The sequence below is a fragment of the Apodemus sylvaticus genome, chromosome 15, assembly GCF_947179515.1.
Source record: "Apodemus sylvaticus chromosome 15, mApoSyl1.1, whole genome shotgun sequence".
Classification (NCBI taxonomy): Eukaryota; Metazoa; Chordata; class Mammalia; order Rodentia; family Muridae; genus Apodemus; species Apodemus sylvaticus.
This window is the reverse complement of record NC_067486.1, coordinates 39740988-39756259: the sequence shown is the minus strand read 5'-3', so window position 1 is coordinate 39756259 and position 15272 is coordinate 39740988. Positions and strand designations below refer to the sequence as shown.

Below are 15272 nucleotides of genomic sequence, written 5' to 3'. Positions count from 1 at the left end.
ATAGAAATTTCAGGAGAAATGATTTATTCACATGGGTTGTTAGCAGTTGCACAATTTCACAACCTTTTTGTTCAACACATTAAGTAGATTAATATATTATTTGAAAGCAGTTGGAAATGGGTTTGAACCACGAAGCCAGTATTCACCTCAAATTGGACCCTCTTGTCAATTTGAAAAACTAAAAAAGTACATGCCATACAAAAATAGTCTCCCAAGTAAACTCAAGGTGTGCCAGGTACTGTTTTTGTTTCTAAAGCAACAGCCATAGCAAATAATACTGGCTCTGACCTTGTAAAATTAAAGGACAAGGTTAACTGCTCCTGCTGTAAATTATAACTGAGGGCTTTTTAAGGATTAAGGACCACAGCAATTTAGTATAAGAGATGTTTTTGGAAAAGAAACAGATGACATCTTTATTTTGTAGATTTTGAAAATTAAGGTTGCAAGTGAAGGTTTTACTATTCTAATGAAGGAAACGCTTTATTGTTGGGTGTTTTGTTGATTGCTGGCTGTATGACCTTTAGAGGTCATTATTTTCATTTTAAAACTTTCCCCCCAGATGAACACTTTTCTTGTCCTTTTTAAATCTTTGATGTGAGGGAGGCGGATCCCCCCCTGGTCTTGGTTACAGGTGGTTGTGTGCTGCCATGTGAGTAGTAGGAACTGAACTCTTCCTCTGTGAGAGCAGCCAGTGCTCTTAACCATCTCTACAGACTAAAAGCATGTTCTTTACTGGGAAGGAGGGGTTTGAGCCTTCACTGACATTCAGAAGCACACAACAGTGGTTACTATCAAAGGCCCACCTTTAACATCCAGGACAAGCTCATCACTGAGATAGGAGCTGATGGTTCCATTTCTGTTCATCCTCCACTTCTGCCTGAACTGCCCATGTTCAGTCCACAAGGCTACCTTGGCTCCAGGAGTGTCCCGGCCTCCAATCACATCAAGACATGTATCATTGGCCTATGCGATGGTAAGGAAATACAATGAGTCCACTGCTCTTGCCATTATAAATGCAATAGCTATGTCTTAACTGAAAAATATAATTTCCATTTATCTTTAAAAGTCTTTATGGCTGATGAGGAAGAATAGGTACCAAAAGTGAAATACAAACACTTGTTTTTAAAAGGCTCTGCCCCTGACACCAGGTCTTCAGTAAAGATATGCTGAACGTTAAGTCCTGTTAGCTTTAAAATAGAAAACCAAGCATCATATATTTAATGACAAAAATCTGTACCAAAGATAACCAAACACAGGAGGCAGGTACTTAGGTCATGGGTGATAAAATCAAAACATAGTAGTGTTTTTCTCAGTTAGTGCTCTGTTTCCCAGAGCATCAAGCATGATGATGGGGAAAACTTATATTTCATTCTTTTAAGCATCGTTTGCAATAGTTTCTTGTACTATGGCTCTACTGTACATTCTAAAAAGGTTTTTTTTTTCTTTAATATGTTTGGAATGGAGAGAGAGAGAGAACTGATCTTGTTGCCAAATTAGGAACCCTTCTCCCACAAGCATATTGCTCCAATGGAGAGAATCATTTAGGTTATGTATTAATCTTGCCTAAGTCCATTTTTATGATTATACAATGAACTGTTTCTAGGAAGCCAACATTGTTTTCAGCATGCCAGCTGATCTGGTAGTATTGTAGTTAGCATACAAAGTGAACATCAGAAAAAAACATGATCTTTTACCTTGGATTTAAAGAGTCCTCGGCAGTAGTGCCAGATCTGAGTGTCCTTCCCACTGTAGGGAGAGATGCATACAGACATCGTCCGTGCATCTGCTGGGTTCCCGGTGACTGTTAAATATTCATCCTGGGCTCGGTTCCTTATTCTGATGTACACTGCAGGCTACACAAAGAGAAAAAAAAACCATTGAGGGCCTCAACTTCCCTATTGGAAAAGCAGTCTGTCCAAAGCAGAAAGTTTCACTCAATTCCCTTGGCTGTTATGTATATATTATTTTCTGCTGATAAACCTTGAGCACAAAGTTTGAATTATGTAGTGTCTTTTGAATGTTCTAAACAGTGTCCATCTGAGAGGGTAATTCACCAGAACTCAATGTGGCAAGGTTCATGCCATATGGAATTGGGCTTGGTGAAGTTCATCATGTGTCAGATATACTGGGAAAGATAGGGAGAATAAGGGCTGGGTACTGCCCAACAGATCTTAGTGGCAACACAGGAGTAGCAAGCATGGTATGCAGGCACACTGTGTGGAGCAGTGACTAAATGGCCAACAGCTGCTAGGGAAGGTCTTGAAATCCCAGGCGGCAAGGCCTTTATCTTTCATCTAATGAAGAAATTTCTTCTGCATTCAAAAATTAGATTGTACTCCTTTGTCTGGAAAACATGTTACACACAATTTTTACAAGGAGAAATCTGAGACCACTAAGGATAAGGGCTAATATTTGCTGAGCCCCTAGACACATCAAGCCACATGTTTTTTGTGCTCATAATTTTGTCAGAAAATCAGAACCTTTCAGAGAAAACATCTGTGGCTCCAGATTTTACAAATAACACTGTCACAGATGGGGAATCAGATCTCTGGCAGGATGGCTCAAGAGACGCATGCAGGAGCACACCAGTTATCCCTGTGGCACTGCCCCTGTGATTATAAGACGTAGAAGGGAACTGGGACCAGCTCAACAGAAAGCGCCCTGAATCCAAGGCCTCCAGTCCTGAAGATAGACTAGAAGATACTACTATCCTCTCTGGATGAGAACTGGCATCTTGTGTAGAACTCTAGCACTGTAGTAAAGTGATCTGCTATGTGTAGTACCTTCACTGTGAAACTTCAGTGCTGACCAGAGAAGTAATACTTGGTATTATATCAGCAAGACTTCCAATGAATACTGTAGTTTGAAAATTACAATACAGCAACACAAAGTTGGGTTGCCCTTTGGTAAACTGCTACTGTGTTTAACATGTCTAAATAAATATCACCTAAGTATTGAAATTACCAAGCAGAAGGGCAAATAATCTGGCTGTAAAACCCCAGGAACAAGACTGCTGAGTGTCTTTAAAAATGAACTACTTCCACATTCAATGTCTGTGACCATCCCTTTAGCTACTGACCTCCTGAAAGAATGAAATTCCCACAGGAATTCCATGCTGAGAGAAGGGGAAGCTGGAGAGAGAACTACCTCCCAATAAGAGATTGTACAGTTCTGACAATTTACCAGACTACCATGCAGATCAGTCCTGGGGACCAAACCTTGACGAGGACTGCTGAATTCTGCATCTCTCTCTCTAAGTCCTCAAAACCTATACTCCTCATATCATTGCCTCCAAGACTGAGTGGGTAGGATGGGTGGTTTCAGTGGGAACCTTTATTCTGAGTGTGGTACATTAAATTCTTTTCTCTTACTATTTCTTTCGTTGGTGTATTGGAGACATGAGATTGAGACTAGTTATTGGGCGGCCAGAACCCAGGCTTTCACTCTAAGAACTCTGGCATCAGTAATTATAACTGTAATAGTGTACTTAACTATCCACAACCCAGTGTTGTCTCCCACAGCAACAATTACTAATTCTCGACGCTTCAGTGAACTTTTATAGTGGTATTCCCTTGCATATACAAAGAAACAGGTATGACCTTCATGGGTGACAGAACGCCAGTTACTTTAGGACTAAATATCACAGTTTTAATCAATTAGACCAAGCAAGGTACTAATTACCCTTATTACCATTTGTAGTCTAACGACTCTATAATTACACTTAAAAATCGCTGACATGCATTATAAGTACCGTAGTGACTTCTGTATTCCCAGCCTCAAGGAGGATCATGTTTTGATTATTTCTTGATTTCTCAACAAGGAAAAGAACTATAGCAGTGCCAATCCTGTACCAGTTACATGTAATAACAAACTACTACTCTTTCCAAAACTGAGAATTCTTTTGTTGGGTTTTAATGCTAATTAAACAATGAGGAAAATAATCTAAAACATTAATTTAAATTAACTTAAATCACAATAGTTGTCACTGGCATGCAATACAGAAAGAATTTGAGAGACTGAACATTAAATCCCATTGCTGAAGATACCATGTACTTTGGAAACGGGCCTCAGAATGTCTGAACTGAATTTAACCTGAAAACTTCCTCGCCTTGGACCAGCTGATGCTGGTCCACAGTACCAGAAGATGCTGTGCAAGCTGCCAGTGGAGGGCAGTAGTCAACAGTCCTACCCAGCTGTAAGTCACAGCATTAACCAGCATGGCCACCTCAGCAGCGACCAGTAACTTTCTAGTTGGATGTAAAGCACATTTAACAAGAGGGAAACTGTGCTACTGGAAAGCCAGCCAGACCTGTAGAGGTCATGGGATCTTAAAAGGAAAACCTACTACCACTACTTTACTAAACCAGCACAATCCTAACTGAATTCTAAATACTTCAACACATAGATAATTCTAGCTCTCACCCCTCATCAGAGAAGCTTCTGTTTGCCGCAGATGGAGACCATCATAGAAAAAAATATATCAAACGACAACGCCAAAGGCAAGGCAACGTGTGTGTGTACATAACAACAATAAAAAGAGGCCATGAATTTAAGAAGGAGTAAGGAAAGAAAAGACAGGAAATGATGTAATTACATTTTACATTAAAATTATGCAAAAGGGACTTGCTTGTAAAATTAAGAGGTTATTCTAAGTATTCTTTATCATAGGACCTGGAACAATGTCCAGCACAGAAACTTCATTCAAAAATGAGATGGCTGGGAGAGTAAATGAATGGTAGAAACTTACCATGCACGAGGAAGCCAAAACAGGAACATTTTTACACTGGCTGCTATGGCTTTTAGAACACAGTGTTTGTGCTACTAGCTAGTCTTTAAAAGCCAAACCTGATTTCCCACTTCTACCTTTCTTTCCCTGTGGCTATTTATTTACTTCGGTTACCCCGTATCCCCTGGACTGGGAATGAGCAGCATCCTGGAACATTAGTATATCAAGAAATCACTAATGTCTTGGGGTCCTTCAGCAGAATGGCTCTGGCTTTCGGCTAGAGTAACTAATAAACTTTAAAGTCAGTGTGGTACCATAGTTGATACAAGGCCAGTGCGTATCTATCTGTTGCTTCGTATACTCAGTGATGACAATATCTTTCCCAGTGTGGAACCTGGGATGACTGGTCAAAATCAGACAACTATGGTTTGAGATGACAGAATCTAAGACTGTATCAAAGGACATGGCAAGAGTTTGGTAATTATCAAAAACTGAGGTTGATCAGAGCCTCAGCTCCTGGCTCTACTGAACCAACTACTGCTCACTTCAGGAATTCAAGGTAGAAAATGCTGATCTTATTAAAGACTCCAGGTGCTTAAAAATCTAGTACAGAAATGATCTGGGCTCACATGGTCCTAACACTTGGGTTGTCTTTCTTAAACTATTTGGCATCCAATAATAATCCTTACCTTAACACTACTGTGAGAATCAAGTGAAGCAGTGTTCTAAAGAGAACACAGACAGGCAGATATCTCATCTAGCACCCATTACATACCTGGCCTGCCTGGGTAACTTCTCAAGGTCTATGTGTACCACTTCCCTTCTTGGTGCCACACACTGCCTGAGGCCTTTGATAATTATGTTCCAGCTATGTGTGGTGTTGGGGGCTCACAAGTATGCATGTTTATGTTCATGTGGAGGTAAGAGGTATATTTTGGGTCACACCTACATTTAAGGCAGGGTCTTTTCACTTGCCCAGAACTTCACAACTGTTGGAGAGAAGCTGGCTAGAAGTCCCTCAGGCCCCACTTCCCTCTTGGTGTAATTACATATGTGCACATCATACCTGGTTTTTAATGTGGGCTCTAGGGAGCAAATATGTCAGCTTTGAGTTTAATTTAAAAATTACAGTTCAACTAAGGAACTGATGATGTCTGTCCTAGTATCTACCATATCTTAGAGAACACTAAACATCTATTATTGCTTTATTGACCAAACAGTTTGAACCCTTGAGTCCTTGCCATTGTGACAGGTACCAAAGATAGAACACTACACAAAATAGGCACTTCTGCTTCTCAAAAGTGCTTTCCAACATAGTGGGGATGAGCCCAACTCATCCGGACCTATGTGCTTCTAAGCTACATACCATGTCTGGTAGTAAACGAATCAAGTCTTTTAGTGTTTTAATTTAGACAGGAGAGACTGAGCAGGCATCTAAGGGGACCTGGAACCCTGAATTAAAAGGATAGTCATCAGGGAAATGCAAATCAAAACAACCCTGAGATCCCACCTCACACCAGTCAAAATCACTAAGATCAAAAACTCAGGCGATAACAGGTGCTGTCGAGGATGTGGTTTAGAAACAGGAACACTCCTCTACTGCTCGTGGGACTGCAAGCTGGTACAACTACTCTAGAAATCAGTTTGGCGCTTCCTCGCAAAATTGGACCTGAGGACCCAACTATATCACTCCTGGGCATATACCCAGAGGATTTCCCAGAATATAATAAGGACACATGCTCCACTGTGTTCATAGCAGCCTTATTTATAATAACCAGAAGTTGGAAAGAACTCAGATGTCCCTCAATAGAAGAATGGATACAGGAAATGTACATTTGCACAATGGAATACTACTTAGCTATTAAGGACAATGAATTCATGAAATTCCTAGGCAAAAGAATGGAACTAGAAAATATCCTGAGTGAGGTAACCCAATCACAAAAAGAACACAACGTGGTATGCATTCACTGAAAAGTGGATATTAACCCAGAAGCTTGGAATACCCAAGGCAAAATTCACAGACCAAACGAAGCTCAAGCAGAGGATGGCCTTCTTGGTCATCTAAGGGAGGAGAGGCCCTTGGTCCTGAGAAGGCTGGATGCCCCAGTATAGAGGAATGCCAGGACAGGGTAGAGGGAGTGAGTGGGAGTAGGGGGAGAAGGGGATGGAATAGGGTAGTTTTGGAGGGGAAACCAGGAAAGGGGATAACACTTGAAATGTAAAGAAAATTTCTAATAAAAAATAAAAGGATAGTTAGGAACTACTTTGGCAAAGAATGAGAAAACATTCTACTCAGGCACAGCCTTCTTCTCAGGCAGGGGGAGGAAAGGCCTTTGCACTCGGGTGCACGTGATACAGACATGTGACTGAGAAGAGGAGGCTGGGCCATAAGGGGAAGCAAGAAAGAGTCCAATCTCAGACTGTGAGGAACAGGCTATCTCCTGAGTGCAGTGGGAATCTTTGGAATGGAAGACTGATAAGCAGTAGATGAGTGATAAATACTATTTTAATTAAATTGCAAGGATTTAACCTAAAGATTAAATGAGGGAAAACTCCGAATGCAAAGAAAGTAAAACTCATTATATTAACATTTCCCCCATTGTTTACCACATAACTTACATTATTTTAATTTTGTGAAAAAAAATATGCCTGATAAAACTTTGGGTTCAACACTAAAAATCCAACATTGACCTTAAATATTAGATTACTCAATACTAAAATCCAATACTGACCTTAGATAAAATTCTATGAACTGGCTAAAATATGTAAGATTACTGCAAAAGAACATAACCTTCCTCCCTGGTTACAGTAGTGACCGAGTGGTCAGTACTTCAGATCCCGTGGTTTATGGCATTTCTGTCAAGCTACCTGGGTCTGCTGGTTCTCTACTTCTTACCTGCTTCATAGGGCGCACGGAACCGATCGTTTTCCACCCACTGAATGCTGTCCAATTTGGGATCTCGTTAGGCACAAGGAGGATTTGCCTTCCCAAGAAATTGGAACCTTCATAAGCTATCCACCTGCGAGAAAGCAGGAAAGAAAAACGTGGGACACTGCAAACAAAAGCAGCCTCTTAACTAAAGCCAACTGCTCTACCACTATGCCTTACAGTTTCTTGATCGGGAGATTTTACAAAGAGGTAATTACACATTTTTCCTTGGTAGAGGTTGAAAAGATAGCTACTGCATCCGGAGTCAGAATGAATAATGTTCCCTCCAATTAGGGAATTCTGTTTTCCTTTGATACAGCAAGCCTCAAAGCATTTTAACACTGAAATATCTCAGCCTCCCCATTATGTAGGAGGAAAATACTCCTCCTTCCCTAGGTTGTCCCATGTGCTTCAGAGCTTCTCCAGAGAGCTAAAACTGTTCAACTTTTCTGATACAGCTGTGTCCACAACTGCCCATGGCCACCAAGGACTACCCAGAAAAATTCCCCTTGAAGTCTTTTATCAAAGATAGCTCCTGTGTAGATCTAACCTAACACTGCTGTGTCCAGTCTTGCCTGTGTGGCCTTGGGTGGGAACAAGGATTGGCACAGTCCTCATGTCCATTTCTTCCCAGCCTGGCTATAGCTCCTTTTGTACCACCTGGGACAGTTTCCTAGGCGTGAGACAGAGGTAGCCCACAAACGGATAGCACTTGACAGCTTGCCGAGCTCTGTGTGCACTAGTTGCCAAACTGGGTGACTAAACACTAGGATTGCCAGAAGAATGCAAAACTTTCAGGGGGACTCTCAGACACTTTACGTGAAGTGTGGAAGATGACGCTTGCTTTACGCCCAGGGAAATGCAGTCAGTCTGTGTCCCCTGGGATGAGGGGCAAGCACAAGTAGCAGGACCTAAGTCTGTCTATCAGGAGGGACAGTTCCCAGAAACAGGTTCTCCCAGAGTTTGCTGTGGTGTGGACCTGTGTCCAGCAAGGTCCCTTGTGAAGGACCTGCTCTGCAGTATAGCTCCTCTGGGATGTAGTTGAAACTGTCAAGGCTATGGCACCTTGTAGGAGGTGCTGGGAATGAGTGCTACGCTGGTCACGTCCCTTTGCTTCTTGGATCATGGTGTTTCTTTTTCTCCAACACCCATTCCTGTGCTGGTGTGCTACTCAAAAGGCCTAAAGCGATCTCATGCTGCTGATCTCAGACTGTAACCTTCCAAATAAATCTTTCTGAAGTTTAAGGGCAGGAAGCCACTGCTGCAGTAGCAGTGGCCTGCTCTTTAGTTTTCCAGAGAAAAGGTCTTTATCTTACAGAGCTGCACTGGTTCTTGTACGAAGAGGCACCAATTCCTGTATAAAAACTGTGGGCAGGAGAAGGAACTGAGGAAAGCCTGGTTTCTTAAATCAGTAAGGGCTTGGGTAGAGTCCTCACTCAACCTGACTACTGCAAGGAAAAGTCCACCTGCAAGTGGGATCGGGCTTGGCGGATCCCATTGCCGGTGGGTATTCTGAGGCAGTGAGGTGGACCCTTGACCTGCTAAACTACCTGCACAAATCTAATCACCCATGTGCAAAGTCAGGTCAGCATGACCAGAGATTCTCAACTACATCTCTACCTTTTAACAAATAAATTCCATTCCATGTTGATTTCAATAAAGCACCCACATGGAAAAGGTTTGTGGTGGGGATCTCATTTCCATTTTAGATCCAAAAAAAAAAAAAAAAAAACCCACAACGACTAAAAAATACATATCATAGCATAGGTGATTCAGCATGAAATGGTATCCTGGAAGCCCACAGTAGCCAGGCAGGGATTTAAACAGATCCACTATGTCCTTGAATCTGCCCAGTAACTGTAGTAGATAGATTTAAAAAAAAAAAAAAGCTATCAGGAATAAATGGTGTCAAGATGAACTTTGCACAAGGAGTAAAAATAGAAAGGTGAGAACTTTACAACAGTGTGTCAAATGTCAGTTTAACTTAGATATGTAAAAATAAATGTGCGAAAATCCTACATAGAGTTTTGAAATGCAACTCAAGTTGTCTTAGTTAATTGGAAACAGCAGCCAATCAACTCCATCTTAAACCAGTGGCCAATCCAGAGTGAGCCCCACTTCCCATACTCACAAGCCACTCTTTATCCACACAGACTGGGTATAGAAATGTAGGTCCTTGTTCAAAACGGAATTCACAGCATCTTCAAGATGTAGCTCTCTTCCCTCGCAATGTTCCAGAGCAAAAAGGCTGATGGAAGGTTCTTCAAACACCTAGCACATGCACAAAGAGAAAAAGCGTCATCAGAGTGTGGGGGGAGCACAACTGAGAGACAGCCTAGTCTCACATACAAGCCTACGAGGAAGAGAGAAAGCGCTCTTAATTGACAACATTTAGAATGTGTAGACACAGAGGCAGTTTCTCACTGAATTTAATCCATGTCAGACAGAAGAAATGCCATTCTTTTTACTCATTGGTATATACGGGATAGCGGCCACGAGACTTGGGGAATGAGATGCTAAAACAAGGCCACGCCTCTGTGTTTGAGGCATTAGTAACTAGGAGAGAAGCTTGTAGACTATTACGTAGAGTAATAGTTGAAAATGTAATATATGGTATAAAAATAAACAAATGCGCCCCGTGAGAGTACACAGGAAAGGCAGGGTTCGTTTTTGGCAAGAGAAAGAATCCACGAGGATGCATGAGTAAGATGGAAGCCATTTAGAAGGTAGACAAGATCTGGGGAAGGTGCCTCTGCAGAGCAGGCCTGTGGAGGGGCATGTGGGGGACACAGACATGCGTGGGCTGCCTTCGAGGAGAAGCCAGGAGAACCAACCACCAAGCAAACATCCCACAGGAGAGGTGTTAGGCGTGCTGACTGGCATCAGGTACACGGACAGGGCAGGAATAGACAGACTGCCAAGGTAGAGTCAAAGACAGGACTGCAGTCTTTATAAAGGCAGCAGGAACCGCGGCTGGTCAAATGGAAGTAAGTAGAGGCTCTTGGCTTCTTGTATGCTTATCTATGTAGAGATAGAATGTTCACAGAACACATGTGCTGTGAAAGGAAAGGGGAAAGGCTAGAGCTGAAGAGCTTGGGGCAGGGCCGAGGAGTGGATCAGGAGACGGGTCCACGGAAACTATGTACCAGGAAAATGTCACAGGAGCACCAAGTGCCTTGCTCCTAAGTGGCCTGCCGATATATTTGCAGTGGAGAAAATTACTTGTGAGTTCTCCCTTGCAGAGGTATTCAGAGTTGCAAAGGCATGGGGATCGTTTAAATGTGTGTCACATTAGGGACTGGCTGAGTAGGTATGACAATAACAGAGGGGACTTCAGAGAGCGGGGGACAGGACATGAAGCTCCACATGGAGAGAGAGATCACCGAGTCAGAGTCTGCAGTCAGGAGAAGAGACAGCGTACAAAGTAGCTTGCTTCACAGGACTTAGCTTGCAGAAAGATGAAAATTTACACATGTACATATGTTCTTATGTATGCATTAAATTTTGTCTAGAAAACCATACTGCCTCTTCTGAGACAGTGTCTAAGAAACCAAAGGGCACAAGAGGAACAAAAGCTTTTTACCGGACACCTTTTGCTGATTTTTGATTTTGAGCCCTGGTAGTACATAATTTATTCAGAAATTTATATTGGTAATTAATGTTAATATAGATATGCCTGTGGGGTTTTTAATAATATGGCCACTAGGAGATTTATCTGGCAACAGTATGAATAAAGAATAGAGAGGCGGGAATTAAAGGTGCCAATGTTTGAAGTCCAATAGAAAGAGAACCAGATGTGGTGGGAGAGGGGATAATTTAGAGCCGAGGCAAGGCCAGGAAACCCACAACACTGATGAAGTCGATATTCTAGGACAAGCGAATGGATACGAGAGGGAAGAGAAGTGTAAAGGGGGCCGGGGGGGGGCGGGGCGGGGTGGCTTCACTGGTAAAGCATCTGCCTTGCAATCATAAGAACTGGGGTTTGGATCCCCAGCACCCACATAAAAGCCGATTCTGGTAGCATGCACTTGTAACCCTAGGGCTGGGAGAGCGGGAATCACTGGAGCTTGCTGCGCCCAGCCAGTCTAGCCGTCCGTCCGGGAAGCTCCGAGCTCAGTGAGAGACTCAGAAACCAACGTGACAAAGGAAAGCACCTCGTGTGGGCCTCTGGCCTCTACTTCCCACATGTGGGCATGCATACCCACATTTTAAAGAAAAGGAAAAAAAGGCTATGACTAGAATCATTGGGCGTGCACAGTGAATCTGGAGGAAAGAACGCTGCCCAAGAGCTAGGAACATAGCATTAGAACTGGAGATCTTCCTGAGCCAGCGAGTAGGACAGGCTAGAGAGAATAGTGGACTCTAGATATGCTGGACGCTGGATTACGGGCTCAAGGGGAGGCCCTGGTGCAGAGAAGGCACCTTTGGAAACTTATAAGGACTGATGCTCGGGTTCAAAGTAGGGACTCTGGGAAGAGGATGTCACTGTGCTGACTGACACACGGGAAGGGCAGGTGGGGTGATGACACACTGACGGGAGAGGAGGCCCCTCCGCACCATGAGAAGATGCCTGGGGAGTCAGCGCTGTCCATGGAGCAGGGCGGGTGTGGCAGTGAGGCACTGAGGGTGGCCTGGCGGAGGAGACCCGCTTTACTAGTGTGTGGGGTGAGGCAAGAACCTGCACTGGGAAGGCTGCGGAATACTCATCAATACAGTGCAGACAGGGTGCACACATTACCCTGTTGAAATAACCACATGGAGGATGAGGGAAATGACATAATAGGGGTCTACAAGCGGGCTTGCGGGCATCACGGAAAGTCACAATGAACCGAAAGAAACCGAATGGTGGAGAGCGAGGGTCGGCTGAGGTAGAGAAAGACATTTAGTTTTATTACTGCTACTTTAGGACTGATTGCGGGGTTGGCCCATGAGGGAGCAGTTCTCGTTGAAAAGGATTTACTATGCCTCCTCTGAAGCACAGCCTGTTCAGACTGTAGAAAGCTACATGTATGGATAGGATTTTAAGGCTGACGACTGGGTACTAGATAACCAATTCGGAGCTGTACCATAGGGAAGGCTATCGCTCCTCTTCTCGGCATTCTTTGGCTGCCTGAACAAGTCCCGAACACCACCCACAGATGCTGACATGGAAGGGGGGTGCCTCCTGGGACCTTATCTCTAGAGAAAGAGAATGCATACTTTTGACACCATGTGCCCAGTGGCCTACAAATCAATTCTTGGATTCTTCCCACAACCTTTTGTAGCTACAGAAATAGTATATATATATATATATTTGCCTTGTCCGATATGTCTCGACTAGAGGTGTGCTGCTAATGAGCACTTAAAATGCAGGTCATCTGACCAGTGGACTAAAGCCATGTAACTACACTAACCACATGTGTCCAGTACACTGGATTAGACAGTGCTGACCTAGACATCAGAGGGCAGTAGAAAAGAAGAAAGAAGTGAAATGCTACCTAGAAGCGCTGGTCTTCTCTACGACCACCACTTACTGGCCTAGGAGGAGAAAACTCATCACTGCTCACTGACTCCTCAATACACTAATTGCTTCCCCTGATCTCTACAAACTAAAAAAATGACAAGTATTCCACTGACAGAACAGAGGTGATTAAAAAAAAAATGAGATCATCAAAGTCCATAAGAAACTCCTGGATTTATTGTTGAGACTTTTTAGCTATCCTTGTCCTATGGGGTTTTTAGAAAAACATTTCGGTGATCTCTATCCAAGTATCTATCTGGTCAGCCGTGGCTCAGGGATCAAGGGCAGACAGTCAGTCAAGGAGCCTGGAAAGGGTTCGGAATCGAGCACCAGTGGTTTTCTCCAGAAAGAGAATGACACAGACAGTAAAGGTGTGCTACTCACACAGTGAAACTTGTAACTCAGATGGGGGGGGGGGGAACACGGGACATCAAAGGCCTGTGAGAACGCGATTTAAATGCTATGCAATATTTAACTAAAACAGGCATAGTGTATAGTCCCCTTTTGAGAGGTTGAGTTTGAGCTCAAACTCCACCACACTTGTTCCCTCTAGCAAGTCAACATCTTAGAATTTATCTTAATAAAATACGGAAAGCTTGGGGGCACAAACCTGATTCCTCTATTAAAAATGATGTAGGCAAAGGTGAGGAAAACATGTTTTAAAGGGTTCCTAAGAGTATATATGAATCATGAGCGGGTACTTCAGTAAGCAAGTAGGTTAGGCTGGCCAACAGCACAGCATGGCCTGGCAGCATTAGCCAAAGAAGACGTGACTAACAGGCAGAGCAGGGAAATAACCCACTTCCCTCCCTACCGACAGCAAAAGGACACCACTGCGCTCCGCTGGCTTTCTTGTCCCTGCCGGCATTCATTGTTCGCAAACCCAAAGGCACTCCTCTAGAGGTCTGATACACTAGAAATGTCTGTGTCTGAGTTACTCAATTTTATGTTGTTTCAGTTTAAATGTTTCAGTTATAATTATACATAAATGTACAAGTACAACTGATTTACATGTGTCCGAAAAGAATTGGAAGATTTGGAAGGACAGCCCAGCGCTAATCTGGACAGGATCACGGCAATGACTGATAGCTGATCATTTAGAAAGGGTATCCAAGAAATATTTTTAAAAATCATCCATGTCCTGATGCACTATCTGCACTTCCCAAATCTGAAGATTGCAAAACACAAAAATTAAAGGTAAGTAAGTGCTCATGACTGAGCAGAATAATATGTACTTCTTAAAGACAATAGAAACCGCAAGGATTTAATTACAAATTGAGCTCTGTAAATGTCATGGCTCTGGTCTATGCTAAATTAGAAGAGCGTCTACCACTTGGGGCTAAAGTTCCTCTTGGGAGTCAGCAACAAGAAGACATTCCTGCTAGGTCAAGTCTAAGCCATGTAAAGTGGATCCAGTTTCAAAGAGATGTGTGGGCAGGTTATGAAAGAAAAAGTATTTGAATAATTTATATATAAGTGAAAATTTAAATTAGGAGAGAAAACCAGTTCTTCCTTGTCCCCTGCATTAATCTATGCTGAAACAATAATAGTAATAATTACCATTGCTTAATAAGTGCTTATTCATCATTTCTGCTCTAAGAGATATTAATGCTGTTAGTCTTATTAATATATAAGTAAATAGATATCTATTCATATATAAGTAAATATATTAATATTTCTATGATAATAAGGGCCTAAAACCGATATCCTCCCTAATTTATTTGGCAACAAGTTTTATTTGAACAAACATATTTATAACATTTATCCGGTCTGTATTGATATATAAAATTTATATTAGAAACAGATAGGTTGTTAATTATAGAATGCTTCTGGGATCCTCAGAGGGTTTCCTTATATACCATATATAAAAACTCGACTCTTCTTAAAACGTGAAAAATTCCAAATCCTAAATATATTCATATTAGGGATTATGGAACTGAATTTACACACTTAATCCCTAAGGTCTACCTCTGATGTGGATACTACCTGTACTCACTCTGTGGCTGAGCAATCAAGGCACAGGCCACAGCGTGAGGGAAGGGACAGGCTGTGAGCACACAACCCAGTGGCCCCAGAAGTTATATCCCTCTACTATTACTCTAAAATGTTCTAGGTGC

The 15272-nt window shown here is 42.5% G+C and overlaps 1 protein-coding gene across 1 annotated transcript in view; it reads right to left on the bottom strand.

The window, feature by feature from the left end:
- Crybg3 (crystallin beta-gamma domain containing 3) overlaps positions 1-15272 on the bottom strand; it is a 102219-nt gene that overhangs the window by 1545 nt on the left and 85402 nt on the right. Inside the window, exons 18-21 of the mRNA XM_052159171.1 lie at positions 9787-9926; positions 7623-7746; positions 1695-1853; positions 804-963 (exon numbers count right to left, since the gene is read on the bottom strand). Coding sequence (XP_052015131.1) covers positions 804-963; positions 1695-1853; positions 7623-7746; positions 9787-9926 — 583 coding nt within the window. The remainder of the gene's footprint in view (positions 1-803; positions 964-1694; positions 1854-7622; positions 7747-9786; positions 9927-15272) is intronic.